The 21,875-nt window shown below is 37.3% G+C and overlaps 1 protein-coding gene across 1 annotated transcript in view; it reads left to right on the top strand.

Moving 5' to 3' along the window:
• The window catches only part of TAB2 (TGF-beta activated kinase 1 (MAP3K7) binding protein 2), a 128,641-nt gene extending 110,415 nt beyond the window's left edge, over window positions 1–18,226 (top strand). The window contains exons 4-7 of the mRNA XM_029911026.1: window positions 5,050–5,210; window positions 6,165–6,258; window positions 7,959–8,039; window positions 16,196–18,226. Of these exons, the coding sequence (XP_029766886.1) occupies window positions 5,050–5,210; window positions 6,165–6,258; window positions 7,959–8,039; window positions 16,196–16,341 (482 nt within the window). The 3' untranslated portion in view covers window positions 16,342–18,226. The remainder of the gene's footprint in view (window positions 1–5,049; window positions 5,211–6,164; window positions 6,259–7,958; window positions 8,040–16,195) is intronic.
• Window positions 18,227–21,875: the final 3,649 nt, after the last annotated feature.

Here is a 21,875-nt window from a genome sequence, read left to right as displayed (position 1 = left end):
AAATTTGCAATTTTTACAGATAAATTTGACGATTGTTTTAGTTCTGCAGTAAAATGGCCTTGTCTTCCAGAACTTGATGTTACCTTTTAGTCTCTGGATGCTGAAAAATTTTACATATTCTTTACATAAAAAATGAAGGCACTTTTTTCATTAATGTGGTAATCCACCTCCACCTCTCTGAGCGATGGTAGCTAGGTTGAAGGAAGAATTCTTCCGTTGACCCAGCTGCATCCACACAAGGACTTAGGTTGGTTTAACTGTGGCACTTGGGGGTGTGAATTTTTCATTCTCCTGAGCAACATAGCTATAGTTTCATCTAAATTTTAAGTGTGGACTAGCTCTTAGAGTTTAATTCCTAAAACTCAAACCTTGAAATTCAGTGTTAGTCTTCTTACATTCCCCTTACAAGAATGCTAACAGTAGAAGAATGAACAGAACACAAACCTTGGGAAAACAGGAAATGGAGAGTCAGACTTAAAATTGACGTTCTTCAAGGGCAACCCCTGTAGCATTGGAGGGGTCAGATTGTCAAGGGTTTGTGAGCTTAGCTAGCAGCAGTATTGGGAGGGTGAGCTGAGAAGTCTCTACCCAACATTGGAAACTTCATGTAGAGAGAAGGGGGTTTGTACTTCCCTTCTATGCAGGAGCTAGGGATAGAGGCATGCCCTCCACGTATTCCCACTTTGAGAATCTCAAGAGGCTTGCTGCTACAACTATGTACCTTTTGAAGTCATGATGGGGAGAAGGAGTTGGTGCAAGGACTTGAAATTGAGCAGGGCTATCACCCTGTTGTCAGGAATGTGCCTTTTACTGTACCATAAAACTCCACCCAGGTTTGGCCAAGTTATAAGCCTCTGAAAAATCTCCATGTTCACATGCTCACTAGAGGTTTAAAGTTCAGCAGCAAAATTCTCCACAGATTGCATCTGAACTAAGAATGCTCCCTCCCTGCACTGCTCCTGCATGCCAGCTGAACAACACATGAATAGTTCCCACAGAGCTACTGAACATGCTTCATTCTGGAGCTGTGGGGGCTGAGCTGGACTTTTCCTGCAATTGCCCCTACCAGCTGCAGCTCTGGACACCAGAACTGAGAACAGGGTAGCCTGTCTCTCCTATGTTCTTAATGCTCTTCTGCTGGTGCCCAGGAAGTGAGGAAGAGGAGGAAGAAGCCTGACTTCAATGCAGAGGGATGAGGAGCAGGAGCTTGGGGATAGGGATGGGAAGGAATAGAGGAGGAAGGAGCCAGAATGGTACAGACTGCTAGAGCAAATTCCCTTCCAGATCCTAGGATTCCTGAGTCTCAATATTCCTCAGCTATCAGAATAGCTGTGAAACCCACTGGCAAAGTGTCTGTCTCTCTAGTGGCTGGTCCACAAAGAGGATAAATTACTACTCCCATTTGCTTTATTTGCTCAAGTAATAGAGAAGTCTGCTGTGGATCTCAAGGTCTCAACCATGCTGATGCATCATGTGAAAGTCAGTACAGTTCTAGTGATGGATGGATGTTTGTTTTTCAAAAACCTAGTAAATTACATAGTCTGTGCAACCCTTATTTGGCTCCTTTGTGTGTAGTATGCACTATGATGCGGTCTTTAATTACATGACCAGAAGCCATTTTTCAGGGTAGTGCTCAGCTGCCTTAATTATACAATCATCCTTTTTCTTCCATAAGTTCACTGCCTCATTCACTACACACCTTCTAGCTTCTGCAACAAAGGCCGAGTATGCTACAGAGAACAGCCCAATTGACTACATAACCCTGATTATCTCTAGAGCAGATCCATCTTGTGCACTGAATGAGGTGGGGTGCTGTAATTAAAGTCTCTGTCATAATACGTATGCAACTGCTAGCTTGTCTTCTCTAGGAATTTTACCTCAAGTTAGTTAACTTGAGTTAAGAACGCCTCGTTTTTTTCCTAGTGAAAACAAAGCCTTGTGATACCTGTGGTCAGAAAGTCTGTGGTCAAACCAGGATTTTGAACCCAGGTCTGCATAGTCCCAATCCAGTGCATTAATCATAAGGCTGCTATTACTCCCGAATCTCACAGAAGTAGGGTGTGTTCTATACAAACCTAATTTAAGTGATTTGCCTGGCATCACATAGGAAGCCTGTAATAGAGCTCAGGACAGGACAAAGATAGAGCCCCATCCATTGCCAAAGTAACTGAGAAGTTGCACAAAATCATCTTATCTGCAAGATGCAATGTGGGGAGGAAAGGATGTGTTGCTTTTCCCTAGGGTAGTGATGGTCTTGGTTGATAACTATTTCTATGCACTTCAAAGTTGAGGAGACTTGAAGTGACTTCCCTAAGCTCAAGTGTTAAAGGTCTATGCTGTGGTTATAAGGGTTCTCAACTCTACTGATGATCCATGGGAAAGTCAGTATGGTTCCACATAAAGGAATTTTTCTAGTGAAAAATCTCCTGGTGCTGTATTTTAGGAATTCCGCCCACCCCAAAAAAAACCCCAATAACTTTACAGTCAGGTTTTGCAGCTGTTTCTTGGTGACAAACTAGATCGCCTCAGGGGAAGTCCAGTGATAAATGTGGTTAGTGCCCAGTGTTTTTTCCCATGTCTGTGCAAAAAGGCATGATAAGATAAGTAATAAACTGAATTAAGCTAAATTTTATTTAACCATTTTTATTCCAAAGTAAATGTCCACACAGACTTGCAATGAACTACGAAACTAGTTTTAATTCAACATTTGTTTCAATGCAAATTTGTGTTTAGACCAGCCTATTTTAAAAAAGGATAATTAGGAAGAAGGAGAGGCTGTATATATGACTCAAATTTGCAACCAAAACTGAATCCTGAACCCTCTGTTGCTATAGCATATTTCCAGCCAATCTGACTATGCATGTGGATTTAGAGAAGCTTAAAACTTTTGTATTAAACAGAAGTCGTGTTGCAGTTTTACTATGGTGTGGCTATTGCCACCCTATAGTAACTTTAAAGTGTATTACTTAAGGCAGCTCTAAACCAGACCAAACCAACTGAAAGAAAATGAAACAGCTGCATCAAGTCATGCCAGTTGGAATTACTTTACTACTTTTACAAACAACACATGACATGATTGAAAATTTTTAACATTATATATGACTATTTATTTAATAATAATTAAATTTTAGGCTTTAATCAGGTTGGAGTCTCATTCTGCTAGGCACCGTACAAACATAGGACAGTCCTTACTCCAAAGAACCTACAGTCAATGCAAGATAAATAGGTGGGTGAATGAACAAGCAGACAGGGTAATAGTGAGGTCATAGTAATAGAATATTGCAACATAGAGTAGGCGTAGACACTTACTTTTACAGCTTTTATTCAAATCACAGATCTATCTGAACCCTTCACTTGTAAGGGACTGTCCTACCCTTGCTGTCCTACCCTTTTTAAATAGCCCCTTATTACTACCACTTATTAATAAATACAACTAATTTACATAGTAGTTTAATTTAACTCAGTGTTTTACAGAACATAGTCCCAATAAAAGTGATGTATTTAGTTGCAGTCTATAATGTGAACTAATATGTATATAGGAATTGAATTGATTGCCAAGTTTTCTCATTGTGCATCAAATCCAGTGGTTCTCAAACTTCTTGTACTGGCAACTCCTTTCACATACCAAGCCTCTGATTGCGACACCCACATCCCCCAAGTTAAAAGCACATTTTTTTATATTTACACTATTTTAAAGTGATATTTGTATGTTTGTTAATATCACTTTTCACAGCAGACTTACTAGTTAGCTGGGAGGCATGTGCTCGCGACCCCCGTGTAATAACTTTGCGATCCCCTGAGGGGTCATGACCCCCAGTTCGAGAACCCCTGAAATAGATAATAAAGCCAAATGAGTGCAATAAATACATGTGATCCTTGTTTTGATGTACAGCTAGAAAGTGAAATGATATGGTGAAGTCTAATACTGTGCATTGCTTTAAGGGGTAAGCTGCAAAATGGATCTGGACTTGGTGTGATATTTTCACTCTTTTAAAATGCTATGACTTAAACCCTAACCTCCCTGTTTATATTAGCCCCCTATGGAGTATTTGCTTTGTGAATAATGGTGATAATACGCTGAACAGCATCAGAAATTAGAAGCTAATATTAATAGTTATGAGTCAGAATTCAGAAATAAAATGGTATGTGCTATATGTACTGTAATAACTATAACCACTTTCCAGCAGAGTTACTTGTGAAATTTTGGATTATTTTTCTGCCTTGTTTCACATGCCATCTCTCTGCCATTAGTAAAACTCCTGGTTTAATTCAAGGCTCAGTTTACATGAAAAACTGCATTTAATACAAGGAACATAATGTGTTCTGTAATAGAGGCATGCCTTACTTTAAAATCTACTTCATATAGTGTATTCATAGTTTGCCTAAAATTCTATGGTATTTGAGATGAATACAGTACAAGGGGTATTTGATTTTGCGGGTTTTTCTGTTTTTGTTTTTTACTTTTCCCTTTACAATTTTGACTAGGTTTTGTAAAAGCTTATTTTCACAAATTGTAATATGTGGCTAAGTTTAACTTGTTTTCTATTAGTGTGAGAAGACTTATTGTCGAGATTTTCTTGCTCTGACCCTTTAGATTTTTTGCGTGATTAATTTTTTCTTGATTTTTTTTCACAAAGAAACAGGTGATGAAAAGTACAAAAATGGTAAATGTGTTGTGCTTGTATGTATTTCCAAATACCGCACAGTTCACTGGATCACCATTAGAATTATTCAGTTACCTAATTTTGCAACTTGTCAAAGCTGCAAAGCCAGACAATACAAAACCAGACAATACTACATAGACATAATATATTAGACCCTTTAGATTTTAATGCAGATTAAATACTTGATTCATACTTTATTCAGAAGTATAATGGGATGTGTGGTCTTACATGGCTGAAGCTTTCTTGTGAGAAGCATGAAAAAACATTCTTATGGAATCATTTTTCCAGGAGGATGTTAGCTTTCATCTTTATTTATCAACTGTTGCAGTATGGTGGATAATAAATTAGCTAAAATTGGACTTTGTTTTGCTGATATGTATTGCAGCTTTACTGGTACACCAGAAAGCCAGGATGGAGCGACTTCAACGTGAACTTGAGATTCAAAAGAAAAAGTTAGATAAACTAAAATCAGAAGTCAATGAAATGGAGAATAATCTGACACGAAGGCGCCTGAAGAGATCGAATTCTGTTTCCCAAATTCCTTCAGTAAGTCAAAATCTCTATATGCTGTAAAATTCAAACCCATAAGCATGATCTTTCATAATAAAATAAATGACACAATAATTTATTTAATAGCACATTGTATCTAGAATTAAACTGGTAGCCAGTGTTGTTCCAAATACAGATATAACAGGTATAATATGCTCCACATAGCAAGAACGGCTAAGTTGGCAATTATGTTGTGCACTAACTGAACTTTCTCAGTGGCTTTCAAGGACAGTACACCTCTACCTCGTTGTAACGCTGTCCTCGGGAGCCAAAAAATCTTGCCGCGTTATAGGTGAAACTGCATTATAGCGAACTTGCTTTGATCCACTGGAGTGTGCAGCCCCCCCCCCCCCCCCCGGAGCACTGCTTCACCGCGTTATATCCAAATTCGTGTTCTATCGAGTAGCGTTATATCGGGGTAGAGGTGTACCATGGAGACCGCATTTCAATAGGCTAGTTTGAAGGTCTCAAAGACATGAATAACTAGAGTTTGTCTAGAGTCTCTGTTTACAATCTGTTTCATAGCACACCTTCTAACACCAGCATTCTAGCCACCTTCTCCTCTCGTGCTTCATCTGTCTTGTCAATTGTATAGCAAGATGATCTGTGAGGATAGTTTAAAAGGGAGCTAACACTTTGGAGGCAACATACCATTTTTCAAAGAAAAGGGGTCATAGTATCTTGCCAGCCATCATTTGGGGGACTACTGGCAGTACAGTAACCTGAATCTGAAACCTTTATTAGTCTGTAAAGGGACAGTAATTCAGGAGTAATTCATCTGTGAGCATGTGTGCTATGTACTTGGTCTGAAAGACGTAACAATAAAGCCGTGACAAAGGGGTGACTGATGCATCTCCAATCCCAAAATAAGCTTAAATGTACATCCGCCTGTGTGTGAATGGTGATTGATACTGAAGTGGGAAAACTCAGTCTAACAGATTTTTTTTTCAGCTGGAAGAAATGCAACAGTTGCGAAGTTGTAACAGACAGCTGCAGATAGACATAGATTGCCTAACCAAAGAGATTGATCTTTTTCAAGCAAGAGGTACAGTATGCTTTCTCAGTTCATCAGCAACTATAAATATTCTTTTTTTTATTTTATTTTCTCTCTTCTCCCCCCCCCCCCCACCATGACACATAAATCAAATATCAGGCTAAGCTATACATGATCATCACATAAGTTATTTGCATTATCATAATATTATTATAGTTATGGTTATGAAAATACGTTCATTCTAAACCCCTGGTTGTGGCAGTTTATAATCTCCCCACTACCTACCCCCTCAAATAAAAGTCAGGGGTTGAAATTTATTACACCATGCTTTCCATAAGTCTAGAAGTAAATTATTTCGTAACATTGGAAAAATCTAGTTGGCTATTTTTTGAATTACGGAGAATGAAAAAAGTTTCTCGGAATGCATGGCCAGCATTCCTCACCTTTTTCTGTCCGTTATCTAACCACAGGTAGTTAAAACTGTGCTTCAGATTTGCTTCCAGTATGTCCTCCCTCCTCATCTGCAGGGCCATAAGCCTTTTTTTCCCCCCTGTTGCTTTTGGATTCTTTGGTCATTGAAGACCAAGATTGTGCACCTGCAGGTAAGGAAGAAGAAAATAGGGATTTAGTGAAGATAATGCTACAGTGAAGTTTTGAGCCCTTGGACGTAGCTGAGAAACAGAAAAAGAGAGGATTGCTGACATCCCAGAAAATAAGTCATTGGGTATGGTTTAAGATTTGATCAGATTTATTTTGGAGGTTTGTAGAACTCAAATGGTTGGCATTTGAAATGCCAAACTTAGCATACAGTTAATATTCAAGGGTAGTGTATGCTTTTCTACGTTAGAAACAAGAGAAATAAGTTGTGAATGATTGAAAATAACTTTCCGATGTGTTTCAGTACACATCTTTTTCTTTTTAAAGAGGAAATTAAAACAAGAAAAAGTTTATGAAACATTAGGCTTGAGAGTTTAAACATATGAAATTGAGGAAATTCAAATTAAGTAATAGCTCAGCAATAAGTTTCATGTAGCTTTTATACATTTAAGTGTCTCATAATTGTGAGTTTCATTATGGTTAGGGAGCTCAGAACTTCTGTGTATTAAGGGGGGAGGGATAGCTCAGTGGTTTGAGCATTGGCCTGCTAAACCCAGGGTTGTGAGTTCAATCCTTGAGGGGGCCACTTAGGGATCTGGGCAAAATCAGTACTTGGTCCTGCTAGTGAAGGCAGGGGGCTGGACTTGATGACCTTTCAAGGTCCCTTCCGGTTCTAGGAGATGGGATATCTCCATTTAAAAAAAAAAAAAAAAAAAATTATCTAAATACATAAAACATATTGTATCGTGGGAAATAATGTGTTTCTTTGGACTGTGGTAAAATAATTAACTTTAAAAAACCAAATATGTGAAAGAGGCAGGTGAAAATTACCAATATAATGCTTTTTATATATAAAACTTTAATTGAATATTATTTAGGCAGTCAGTCTGCCAGCTAGAGCTGTTGACTGAATCAAGCTATCTGGATTCTTTTCCCATCTTTGCCGTTCATTTGTTGGGTAACTTTAGTGGGAAAGTTACTTAGCCTGTCATTGCCACCAGTAATATCTTTCTCAGACCTGTATTGATATCTTGGTATGAAAGGCGCTAATGATGTACATAGTAGTATTATCATTTGTAACCATTACAAAAAAATTGTGCTTTTATATCCAAAGATTTTTGTTTAAAAAAACTGTATTTACCTTTTTTTTTCAGGACCACATTTTAATCCCAGCGCTATTCATAATTTTTATGACAATATTGGATTTCTAGGTCCTGTGCCACCAAAACCCAAAGGTACTGTTTGGATTTAGTCCTAGCATAAGTACAGTTATACTAAAATCTTATTTTACCTTTACCAATACATGCTGTAATTCTGATTCAATCTGAATATTGATTGTGGTGTCTATTTTCAAAAGCATGAATGACACTAAGTGTATGTCTATACAGCAATTTAAGTCTGGGTCTGAGCACAGGCTCAAGCCACATACACATGCACTCTCTGTCTCTCTCACTCTGTGAATCCACACTGCAAATGTGCTAACCTAGGGCTTAGACCCAGGGTCCCAATGTATAGGACCTAGGGTGTGAGCCCTATTGGTTTCCTGTCTGCATGTGGCCCTAGCTTGACTCAGGTCCCAGAAGTACTCAAGATGTATCCCAGAGTAACTGGGAGCAGCGCTGCAGGCAGCCAGCACAGCGGCAGGAAGAGCCATTAAATGCCTGGTTGAGCGTGCTCCCCTTTCCTGCTCCTCCCCCAGTACCAGCTCCTCTTTGTTGCTGTGTGGAGCTTGCCTGGAGCAGGGAGTGAAGTTGACAGGCAGGAGGTGGCTCCTGGATGCTGGGATGTTGCAGGTCATCCCTATGCTGAGCCGGGAGCCCTGCCATTCCCTATCCGTGCAGGGCAGCTGCTTGGTCCTGCTTCATTCTCTGGCCATTGCTTCCACCCTCCTTGGGGCTGCATGTGCAGAGGCGCCCGGGCAATGTGCATGGTGAGTGGGAACCGAGTATCCAGGAATTAAAGATTATGTCGTGATGAAACCTCCAGGAATACATCCAACCAAAATTGGCAACTCTATCCAAAACTTCCCTGCAGCCTCCCTGCGATTCCTTATCCCTGCCTTCTGAGGTGGGGCAGAGATAAGGGATTCTGGAGGGTGAGGGCATGCTGGAGCACACTGTACCTCAAACTCTGGGGATGCACTTCACTCTGCAGCCACCAGCAGCCAGGTTGCGGGGTGGGTGGGTGTGTGTGTGTGCGTGTGTGTCTTTTTCCTCTGATACTTTCATTTTATGTCAATTTTCAAAACGGACAATAATAAATAAAAATACAAACAAACAAAAACACCTTCACTGAACATACCATTTTAAAAATTAAGAATTGCAAAGTTTCATTTTAATAGCTTGACAGCCCTGGAGACAGATGTCCTAATTATCCTCAGAACAGGTGCACAGGGACATTTTCATGCAGGGAGGCTGCAGTGACTCAGCCTAGAGCTGGTGAGCCCAATTCTCAGATTAGGTGATAGTTCAGCATAAGTCCTTCTCAAACGGCAGTCATTCTATTGAGAGAAGCACCAAAGGAGCTACTTTTGCCATTTATATACACATGTGCTCCTTTGGGCACATCCGTCCCATCAGTAGCACCATCACAGTTAGGAAACAGGGTGAGCAGTAGTTTTCCCATAATGCACCACCCATAATGCTAGTGTGTCAACATTGCAGGTGGGAGGAGGAGACAGAGCTGGGCACTTTGGGATATATCTATTTTGACTCGGGTCTGTGCACTGCTTTATGGACACCAGTGCCCTAGGTTTGAGCATGGGTCAGAAAATTCTTAATTTAGGATTAAAATGCAGTATTGATACTCAAGCCCAGGGTTCCCTGACACGGTTCAGCTGACTCGAGTTACTAACCCTAGTCTTACATTGCTGTGTAGACATAGTCTTAGGTACCTAACTCTCATTGAAAGTCAGTGAGAGTAAATCCTACCTCTGCATGCTTTCCTTCCTTTTCTGTTTCATTGTATACATTCTCACACTTTTAGGGAGGGAAGAAATTAATACAGAGGAATGATTACATTTAGTATTTTAAAATAGATTTATTTATGAAAAATACGAGTTGGATTATGTTGTTTTTTTTTTTTAAAGTTGGTCATCTGTATTTACTTAATCTATTGCATAGTTCTAAGTAAACTAGATTAGGTGGCTTCATCACAGTCCCTAGTGAAAGCATATTGCTTTAGAAAAGAACAGTGTTAGTACAGAATTCCAAGGCGAGTATACCAAATTTCTTGTGATCTCCATGTATGATGGGTATTCTTAATGTGTTCTGAGCTTTTGAAGCTCTTCCTTCAGGTTCTTGCTTTATACACAATTTGAGAAGTGGCTAATTAAAGAATTTTGGCACTGGCAAAGCACTCATTTCTGACAGTTCATAATTTCCCAGAAACTTTTATAAAGTATGTCTGATTGGCACATAATACTAAAAACTAGGAGCTATTTTAGCAGCATGCCAAATACATATGTACTGTATCAAAGAAGTGGGCTTTCCTTATTCTAGACTAGTGGAAGGTAATTGCACTGTAGATGTGATGATGATCTCCTTTCCTGGAAGCAGTCAAATAGCTCAACTTTGCAAGCATACTTTTCTGATGAGCTGCTTTGACATTGAATATTTTGCCCAAGGACTAGTAGCAGCAATATAAGGTAGAGTATAAATAAAAGCTTTTATAGCAAAGAGCCAGGGAGAATGGATTTAAATCACTGATTTTAATTATGATTTAAATAAGCAAGCAGGAAATCTTGATTTGCATTTGAACTTTAGTTATTTCCCTAAAGAAAGGTTGATTCTCTTTGGTTGGAAACCAGTAAAACATTGATTTGCAACTAAATATAGCCTTTACACTAAATTTGGAACTACTTTTTTTGCTAACCAGGGGGATGCATTATGTCTATACGTTTATTTAAGCAATTATCTAACTTAATGTACATTTATTCAAATTCTACATTTTTACATTTTTGATTGTTGGAAAATGGTTAATTGATTCATTTTTTATGTACTTAGATGATTATTAATTTTTTATTTGTGTCAAGCTGCATTTGGATGAAAATTGAAATTCAATTAAAAATCCACAAGAACAGCAGTTTAAAATTGTTTTTATTAGTTAAATAAAACTACCTTAAGCATACTGGATACACAAGAAAAAAAGTAAGTTTATCAAAACATATTTTTGCATTGAGAACTAGCTGATTCATTAAACAAAGAAATAAGTCTTAGTGAATAGAACTGATTGTTTCTGGCCATCATGTCTTTCAAGATTTTAGAACTAGTAGCTCTCAGCCTCTCGCACATTTGTTCTTATTAATAAAATGGAAGTGAAAAAAATCAACTTTTCTGCTTTGTCAAATCCCAGTTGGAAGAACTAGTCATTGAACTGAACTAGTTGAAATAAAAACAATATTCTCTCTGCATCTGCAGAAGAAGCTACTGCTATCAAAAGCTGGCTTAGTATTTAAACTCTAATTCCAGATGCTTCGCCTGATTTCCATCAGTTCAGTGATTTGACTTTCATTAAAACTTGAGCAGAAAACATGTACCACTTGAATATTTTCACTTAATTTCAATTATTTTAATATAATTTAGGCCTTAATGTAGGTTGTCATGGTTTCAAATTTAATTTTAAATCTTTTAATTTTTTTAAAAAAATCATTTCATTAACATTTAAAATATCTGATTTACATAAAAAACTGAGGTTTTTTTAGTTAAAAAAAAAAACTTATTTAAATTCACGTTGCAAAAAGCAGATATGATTACCCTTGATATTTAAGTAGCAACAACTGTTAAATAAGTTGGTTGTCAGATGTTATGTTTAAAATACCATGGCTTTATATTTTTAACTGACTATTTCTGTTAAGAGCATAAGGTATTTGTTAAAATAAATTATTGCAACACTTTTAAATAAAAACTGTGGGCTCTACATTTTAGAAATAATTCATAACATTTAACTTTAGTATGTGAGCATTTTCCAAAGGAGACGCATGCATCTGGGGATGGGCTACACCTCTCTAAAGAGGATTATGAAGAGTGAGTGGGCGTTAATAATTTCTGAAGTTCAGAATGCAGACTAAAACATTTTAGTCTGCCAAGTCTGAGAGAGAGAGAGGTTTCATGCTTCCTGGGGCTGAAAACTCAGTGAGTCACATTTGGTGAGTCAGCTGTTTTTAAAAAATCAAAAGTAGAACTGCTAACACTTAGTTGTACAGTCTGAGAGTTAGCGTAGCAACTAGATTTTCTATGTTTAAATAATGGTGGGTATTTTTTAAAATTTACCAGAATTCAATTCAATTGTCCTTAATTTCCCTAGTGGACCGAGTTTCTGTGATCGCTGTAGCAGCTGTCATGTGAGTGATTTGCCATCGAAATCTTCCAACCCCCTAGTTAAACAGTTTTAAATATTTTTGAAAAGTTAATATTATGCATCATGTAGGATTCAGATAACACATTCCTAATGTAGTTAAGATTTGTGTGTATTCAGTGTCATATCTGCTTTTGTTAATGACAAAAAAATTTTTTTGTTCCTGTTAACCCTACAAAGCCAGTACAAACAGGAGATGCAGATTCTATTCCCTCTGAATGATGAACTTTTTACAAAGTTCAAATTAGTTGTACCTGTACCAACTGCATTGAAGGCAAAGGAGTTGTTCAGGTGTAACTGAGGGCATAATCTGAAGACCCTGGGTTTGCATAGGTATCACAGAAGGCCTAATTTAGCCCGTAGAACCTTTTATTACAAGTGCTAATGCTTGAAGTGGAAAGACTCTGACCTTGTTTCTGAGACCAGGATGAGATTGCAAGGCTAACAGGAAAAAAAGTTTCTTATTAAATTGAGAACATGTGATCTGGAAATCATAGCAACTAAACATGGAATCATATGTTATTTTTAGAGTAACTTTTCAGAGTTCAGACACTTTAAAAATTTGGTTCTGTTTTGTAAGTGCAGATCTGACTTAACTGTTACCAGACCATGCTAAAGCCATACTTTAGCTTAAACCATGCCTTAACTGTATCAATGTGGAGGGATGTCGTTTCAGCAGTTTGGGGTAGCCCCTTGTTGGACCAGACAGAAGAATGTTAGATGTTCTGAGAACTTCAGTGTCATATGGGCAAGCGCTTTAAGCTCTGCCAAAACCATAGCAGATGCCTGCTGAGTATGATTAGAAGTGACTGTTACAAATGACAACTTTTTTGATTTTTTTTCCCCAAATTGAGCCAGAACATATTAAATCTGCATCATTCAAAAGCAGTGAATTTGTAAAGGTTATGATTAATTATAATTAATAATAAAGATTTGACTGTGCCTATTGTGCTATATTGTGTTTAGGTTATAGGTCACTACCTCTTTTGTTTGTGTGCTTCACCTATTGCAAAAATGCTTACAAATCATTTTTCTGTGATTGTTTTTATAATGATTAGAATTATTTAGGATTCTAAGTCACCATAGAAATGTATTCAGGAACAATGAAAATAGTGTTGTTTTTTAAATAGTATTAAAACACAACTTTGCCATTGATTAGCATCATATAAAATATTAAAATCTAGCTAGTTTTTAAATACTATTCAGCTTTAGGACACATTACTGGACATTACAAATGTTTCTTATATAATTTTAAAAAGTTACTTTAAAAAATCGAATGTCAAGAACTGCCAAATTAGTCCTTCATTTACTTTTCAGTTTCACATCTCATAAAATGAGAAAGATCAACCATAACAGAAGTATGTATTTTAGTAGAGGAGGGCTCAGTTACAAAATTTGGATCTATATCTTAAGTTGAACACTCCTAAGATTGAGAGGTTGTTTTGGGCTCATCTCCACAGTTTAGATTTGCACTTAAAATATAGTGTAGAGAATGATTAATTTTGGATGTAAGTGTTTGAAGACACTTGTGTGTTTTTCCCCATTCACAAAAGTGAAAAATGGATTTTCTTAGAATCTGTGATGGTGGTGATGAATATTTGTTGTGAATAAACTCAGAAATGTATCAAAAAGTTAAAAAATAAATTTTTAGCAGTAAGTAAAGATGCTAACAAGCTACAGTGAAGTCTGACCATCTATCAAAGTGTTTGCCATTGCCATTTCAAGAGAGTAATAACAGACTATACATATCATGAAAAACTAACCTCTGTATCTGGAGTAATGAAATGAATCTGCTTAGGAAAGGGTGAAATACTGAGAGGTAGGATATGTATAGCGTATGTGTATATAATTAAATACTGTTACCGGTACTGCACTGAAATTAACACACACAGTGAAGATGGTGCGTAATGTAAATTAGTGTATCTCACTGGTTTGTGATCAGCACTAGCTGCCTGTTGGTTTCCAGGTGATGGGATTTTTAAAATCTATAAAGCCCTATCGCATGGAACTTAGCTGTTTGAGAGACTGCCTGTTTTTCTGTCATTCTCCTGGAGTTGCAGTTAGTGGAGGCACTCAACTGAAGCCCTCCTTGGTCTGGTGCTGTCCACAAGCGACCCTCAGCTTTGGAATCCCCACCCACGTCTTCCCCTTAACCTTAAATAGCCAAAGACTGTTGTTAATGGTATGAAGAGTACACTTACAGAATTTGTGGATGACACCAAATCGGGAAGGGTTACAAGCACTTTGGAGAACAGGATTAGAAATCAAAATGACCATGACAAATTGGAGAATTAGTCTGAAATCAACAAGATGAAATTCAATAAAGATAAGGGCAAAGTACTACACAAAGGCCTGGTCTACACTAGGACTTTAATTTGGATTTAGCTGCCTTAATCCGAATTAACCCTTCACCCGTCCACACTACAGAGCCAGTTAATTCGAATTAAAGGGCCCTTTAAATCGATTTCTGTACTCCACCTCGACGAACGGAGTAGAGCCTAAATCGATTTTGTTAATTCGAATTAGGGTTAGTGTGGACGCACACCACCGAATTACTGTGTTTAAGTTAATGGAGTAGTGTGGCCGCACACCACCGAATTAATGTGGTTTAAAACCGAATTAAGGTGCTTAGTGTGGCCGCGCACAATCGAATTTATACAACCTGTTTCCCAAATTCGAATTATCTAAATTCGGATTAATCCTGTAGTGTAGACATACCCTTAGGAAGGAAAAATCAAATGCACTGATACAAAAAGGGGAATAACTGGCCAGGCAGTAGTACTGCAGAAAAGGATCGGGGGGAGGGAGGTATAGTGGATCACAAATTGAATATGAGCCAACAGTGTGATGCAGTTGCAAAAAAGGCAGATATAATTCTTGGATATATTGACAGGAGTGCTGTATGTAAGACACAGGAGGTAATCATTCCACTCTACTAGGCATTGGTGAGACCTCAGCTGGAGTATTGTGTCCAGTTTTTGGTGCCACACTTACATAAAAAGTGTAGGAAAATCGGAGAGTCCAGAGAAGAGCAACAAAAATAAGAGATTTAGAAAACCTGACCTGTGAGGAAAAGTTAAAAAACTGGACATGTTTAATTTTGAGAAAAGAAGACTGAGGGGTGACCTGGTAAGTCTTCAATATGTTACGGGCTGTTATAAAGAGAATGGTGATCAATTATTCTCCATTTGCATGTAGGACAGAAAGTAATGGGCTTAGTCTGCAGCAAGAAAATTTAGGTTCGATACTAGGAAAAGCTTCCTAACTGTAAGTATAGTTAAGTATGGAATAGGTAGCCATGGGAGACTGGAATCCCTATCAGTGGAGGATTTTAAAAACAGGTTAGACAGACACCTGTCAGGGATAGTCTAGGTCTACTTAGTCCTGCCTCAGTGCAGGGGGATGGACTAGATGACCTCTCAAGGTCCCTTCCCGTATGCTTCATTGAGTCTGAACTTCAGGGCCTATCTTTTTACATAGACTTTTGCAGAGAGTGGTACAGTAAAGAACTGTATTTGTGAACAGGACAGAGTATTGTTTTTGATATTTCTAGCTGTTCATTTTCTGGTTTGGGGAAAGCTGCTGATCTTTTCTGTTGTCATTTGTTCAGGGTCACATTTTTAAATCCTACTTCGGAGCCCCCCCAGAGACCAGAGCATGCCCTTTTTTTCCATGTTGTAAATCTAAATAAATATTAGACTTTCTTGTGACTTTATATAATAACCTCTTTCTCTGTGTGCACCTTCCCCTTGCTGACTAATTTAATCTGCTAAAACTGCAGTATTCAAATAAATTTAGGAAGAGGCTAGACAGAGAACAGAAAAGTGGTTGGGAGACTTACCTTTGATGTGATTGGCTAAGCTATATATAGGCAGCAGGTAGAGCGAGGCGGGAGAGAAATCTCTGTCACTTACAAGAACTTGTGCAGTTTTCACAAGTACAAGGTAATTTTGTTTGTTACCCAAAACTCAGCTCAAAATTCTGTCCATCCTTGTTATTCTTGTTTAGTAATTGTTTTTCTTTTTCACACCTACAGATCAAAGGTCCATTGTCAAAACACCAAAGACTGTTCCAGACACAGACGAAGACGAGGGAGCTCAGTGGAATTGTACTGCCTGTACTTTTTTAAATCATCCAGCCTTAAACCGTTGTGAACAATGTGAAATGCCCAGGCATTTCTAAGCCAACAGGCCCATTATCTTTTGCAAAACCATAACAAACCTACAATGGACTGTTCTGTCATTGGGGAAAAAATCATTTTATGCATAGGATTTTGTAAAATTGAAGGTTTGACAAGATGGTGTTTTGCTAATGTTAAATGTCAGCCCACAGAGCTAATAATACCTCAGTGTTGTGTCCAAGGCAGTTGATATTCATCAGCTGAAAGGTAATCTGCTGAAAGACTTGGTTGCCAGCTGCCTAAACCATGTACAGTATTACCAATATCCCAATAAGATAATTCTCACCGTGTTCAGTGCTTGGGTGTTCTCCATCCCTCTTTATCCCCCAATGTCACTACTGAATTTTGACAGGGGAAAGGAATAGAATGATAGCTTTTTTGTTTTCAAAGCTTTCAGTGAAACACTACAAATGCAGAGGAAATTAAAAGGAACAAGGTTTAACTATTTAAACTGTTTGCTGCCACAGTGCCCATGGATAGGGGAAGAACTTCACAAATCAGTGGTACTCTTTGCCTTGTCTTCCCTGAAAACGTCTCTGCTCTGTGAAGCCAGAATCTATACAATCACCTCTAAAGATGAAAAGGAAAAACTGCATGCATTGTCTGTACAATACACAGTGAAATACCCCAAAGCTTTTCCTACTGTACATAGCTCTAGAGCCTGCTTTAAGTGATTTCTTTTCTTCACCTTTATTATTTTCTTGTACTTCTGTATGTATAGTGTAATAGTCTTTTTTGTTAACTTTCTTTTTTCCCTTTAAGTGATTAAGCACGATCATGTCCCTTTTTTAAGCTTTTATCTGAGAGAAGCAATGCCTTAAAATAAGAGCATTAATGGTAAGAAACTATGCACAAAATAGCTTTCCTCTGCTCATTCTGTACATTGCTCTTGTAAATGCTGATGATCTGTGAAGACCTGCAGATGCAGCTTGGTAAAAATGCAGGAAAAGTTGGAAGAGTTATACATATAGTTCACTCTGTACACTGAGTTTTACGGTGGGTGACACAAGATAATGTTTTGTCTGGCACAAGGAAACAAACTAAGAAACTTTCAACCCACCAACAGACTAGCATCTGATTTAAGCTTGCTTCATCTGCTGGGTATCTTGCAGACTCTTGAAGAGATATTTATCGGGGGAGTACATACAGTACCAAAATCAACAGCAGCAGCATCATACAGCTTTGTTCAGAGAACTTTAAATACTTTCCTGTTTTGGCAGCCAGTTTCTAAACCTGACTTGGTGGTGAAATCTTATATTTATAGAAAACAAGGATAGCAATATTTAGGACAACTGAAATAAAGGCTGGAAAGAGAAATCAAGCAGACTTGAACACTGAAGCAACCTCAGCATCTCTTTATTTTGATTATTTTTAAAGGAAAATATTCAGGTGATCAGGAATGTATGTAACTGAAGTCAAGAAAATGAAATTATATTACAGTACACGTGAAAAAGACAGCATGTAAATAATAATGTAGCAGCACTAAGTGAGGCTGGAGGGACTGCTAAAATGTAGCAAAAGGCAAGAGATAAAGTAGACTGTCACCCACTGTAAACATTTGCCAGTGGACATTTTTAAATAGGAATTTTACAAGTGATCTATGTGAATGCACAAAGGCCTTTTGTTTTGAAGGCTTTGCATTTTTTATGTGGGAATAAAATGACAATCCCAGGTAATTAGGCAGTAGACCCAAAGCACTTGCATTCAATGCATTTTGTTTATAAAAATGAGGCCTTGTTTTTCAGCTTCATCTGCAGTTCTATGTGAAGATTGACAAATCAGTTTTTACCTGTTTTATTAATAAAACCTAATTTGGATATCTTGAGTTGATGGTTTTGTGATTTAGCTGGGTAAACTGTCTTTGTAACAGATAAGTTATTTATAAAAATTAAAAAAAATATATATTCTAATGTTTGCTTTTGTGATTTGTTTGCTTTTTCAATCTTGTGGAGTAACAGTGTAGCCAACTGAGCAATAAATAGCTAAATACAGCTTTAAAATATGCTGATTTGTTATGGCCAAAGGTTTAATTAAGACCTGTTTTTATGGCATCTTTTTTCATCTTGTATCTTTCCCATGGCTTATTTCTGTTACATATTAGTTAAATGTGTACAGGGCTTGTTTTGCTCCAAAATAGTGCATCCACAGAATTATGTCCTGACTATAGAATTCCTTCCTGCTCCAGAAGGTAGTAAAGCTGCTTTCAGTCAGAGGTGACGTACCCAATCAAGGGCTGGCTTACTCTCAGGTTTTGTACTGCTATAATTACATCAGTTTTCAAGCAGCAGACATAGTTAAAATGCTACAACCCTCTACTGTGGACACAGTTATATTGGTATAAAGGTACTTATATTGGGATAGCTTATTGTACAGAGAGCATCTTTATACCAATATAACTGTATCCACACAAGGGGGTTATACGACATTAAAGGTGCTTAAATCAGTAAATTTACAGAAATAAGCTATATTGATATAAGCACCCTTATGTACAGTAGAACCTCCGTTACGAACACCTCAGGAAAGTAGGTTGTTTGTAACTCTGAACAAAACATTATGGTTGTTCTTTCAAAAGTTTACAACTGAACATTGACTTAATACTGTACAGCTTTGAAACTTTACAATGCAGTAGAAAAATGCTGCTTTTAACCATCTTAATTTAAATGAAACAAGCATAGACAGTTTCCTTACCTTGTCAAATCTTTTTTAAACTTTCCCTTTGTATTTTTAGTAGTTTAACACAGTACTGTACTGTATTTGCTCTTTTATTTATATATTTTTGTGTCTGCTGCTACCTGATAGCTTACTTCTGGTTCCAAATGAGGTGTTTAGTAGATTGGTCAGTTTGTAACTCTGGTGTTCCTAACTCTGAGGTTCTACTGTAACTGCATCTACACAAAGGGTTGTACTGCTCTAAATATATTGGTTTAGAAGCCAATATACTGGTACAAAAACTAGACGAACACCAAGAAAGGCAGGCAGGCCACAGCATGTTCACTCAGTGACTTTTAATTGCTTTCCTGTTAATGTTGTTTGGGGGGGGAGGAAGGGGTGAAGAAGCTTTTGTAATTCCAAACAAGGTCAACCACAAACTTGTTACTGATTAAAATGGACATATATAATTATTGGTGCCTGTACCAAAATTTGAGTGTTTACGGACTCTGCTATTGTGCAGTATAATAGCGGGGGAAGTCTTTGCTTCTCAATTACGGTATAAAATTTACTCTTTTGCTTTTAATGTAATTTCATTTTATTTTCCTCACAATACTTTGAATACTTGTCACTAACTTATTTTCCTTTCTGTGCTTGTTTCTGTATCACTAACTTTAACAATAAAAGGCATCATCTTATGGTGCTAAACTTAGAAATTTTGGAGAAAATTTAAAAATTCAAACTAAGGCTGGGGTTTGCAATCTGATTATCTAAAGCAAGAGAACTTACAGGTAGGGGAGTTTCCTGAAAAAAAAAAAAAAAAAAAAAATCAGGTTGAAATGATGTAGCAAAACATAATCATGACATTATAGGCCTCACTTTTTTACTATAAAAATGGAAACACTTGCACTAATGAAATCGTGCTGATTGTATGCAGTGATAGTTAGCTGATGTTATAAGACCGCTGCCTATCATGCTGAGCAATATTGCATCATTGTTTCCTTGAACTCCCCCATATGTAAGTGTACCCATTGTCTTGTATTTAGATTGTAAGCTCTTTGGGGCAGGAGACTGACGGTTTTGTTCTGTGTTTAGACAGCATCTAGCACAATGGAATTGTAGTCTGACTGGGGCTCCTAGATGCTACCATAAAACGAATAATCTCTTCAGCCATAGCAATGCTTTGCTGTTAGGTCTTTTAAGGAGCAATCTCTAGACGACATTTAAACATATCTTGCTAAAACTATTCCTAACACAGTTTGGCCAACCAGAGTTCATGGGTTCACACTGTGGTAAAATAGCCTTTATCAAAATTGTTTTAGAACATGTTTAAAAACACCTATCCCTGCTGGCTAATGAAACAATATTAGAAACTTTCAGCTAAAATCGTGTTTGAAGTATTGCTGTATTCTTTAAAAATGGTGCTATCTTATTCAAGTATTTAATTGATTTGCCCCCTGTATGTATTCAAGGTTCGATCTGCTTACTGATAAAACAAGAATTTACTGGTTTTTTACTCTACTTAGCCCTTCTGAGCCTATAAAGCACTGGTATAAGAATGTAACAAGTAATATTTTCAGTAGCTAATCTTGGGACAGTGAAACAGGATGCAAAAGAAATGACATTGCCAGTTTTCTTTTATTCAACAGATTCTAAAATCTACCTCTGCAGTAATATCCAATTTAACTTGGATCCTTTAAAGTTTGCATTACGGTTGTAGTGTGGCTTACTGCTACAATAGTATCAGCTCTTACCGTACATGCATACGGTTTGATTAATGTGTGTTTTATCATTTTTATTTTCTTCTTTAAGGAGATAAAGGAATTTCACTGCTGAATTTTCCTTTTCCCCTTAAAATACAAGTGCATAACCTGAACCATTTGACTCTCTAATGTTAAACTTTATAACGTACATATAAATAAGTTATCACTAGACATTGAGTGGTATGACCTATTGCTGCTGTAACTGTTTCCATCAGAGGATCGGATCTCTAAGCACTTTACAAAAACTAATGGATTAAGCTTAACCATGCTTCTGTGAGGGGAGTACCATGGTCATATTTAGTTTCTTGTCTTTGAGAGAGACTAGTAAATGTATTAAATATCTATCAAACTGATGAAACTTTTCAAAATGTAATAAACTTTTAAATGCAGTTATTTTACTGGTGTGATGGATGAGGAAGAGAGGTGATTTGGCCAAGGTCACACTTCTGTGGAAGAATCAGGAATAGATTCCAGCTCCCCTACTAGTTTTGTGCGTTAGTCACAATACCATCTTTCTCCCAATGTTTCCAGTCTCCTGAGTAAATTTTCCCAGTTACCCAGGTATCTTCTTGTGTGCAGCAACCCAGGAAAAAGGTACTGTTCTGAGAGTCTGTATCTTCAATCTGAACCTAATGACCGATTAGGTTTAAAGCTTTTATTTGAATTGGTATTCTTGCCTTTTTATATTTAGCTTCTGTATTTGAGCTAAGAACCATTTTCATGATTTTCACTTAGCCTCTAAGTGGATCATATATAATAAAGCTATCTAGAGAAAATACAATGCCCACTCCAAAGCAAATGTGATGAGCAGTACTGCATTTCTTGAACAGCAGTACTGCATTTTCAGTGTGGGTTTAGGAGACTGGAATGTAAAGGAGGAAAAAATGTCTTTACTAAGTGTAATCATGCATATTAAAAAATCACATAATGTAACTGTCAATTTTCTATGCAAGATTGTTTACAAATGGCTATTCTATACCTTTTTACTGACTATTCAGTGTTCTACAATTAGAGTCTCATTTTATAGTGGTATCTTAAATATTTTATACAATTACTTGGAAATGCCATGTATTACTCAATAGTAACTGTGCTGCAATTCCAGAAACTGATACACCTCACTAGTG

This window comes from Terrapene carolina, unplaced genomic scaffold (assembly GCF_002925995.2).
Source record: "Terrapene carolina triunguis isolate 2854851 unplaced genomic scaffold, T_m_triunguis-2.0 Scaffold85, whole genome shotgun sequence".
Lineage (NCBI taxonomy): Eukaryota > Metazoa > Chordata > Testudines > Emydidae > Terrapene > Terrapene triunguis.
The sequence above is the reverse complement of the archived record's forward strand: the minus strand, read 5'-3'. Positions and strand labels throughout refer to the sequence as shown.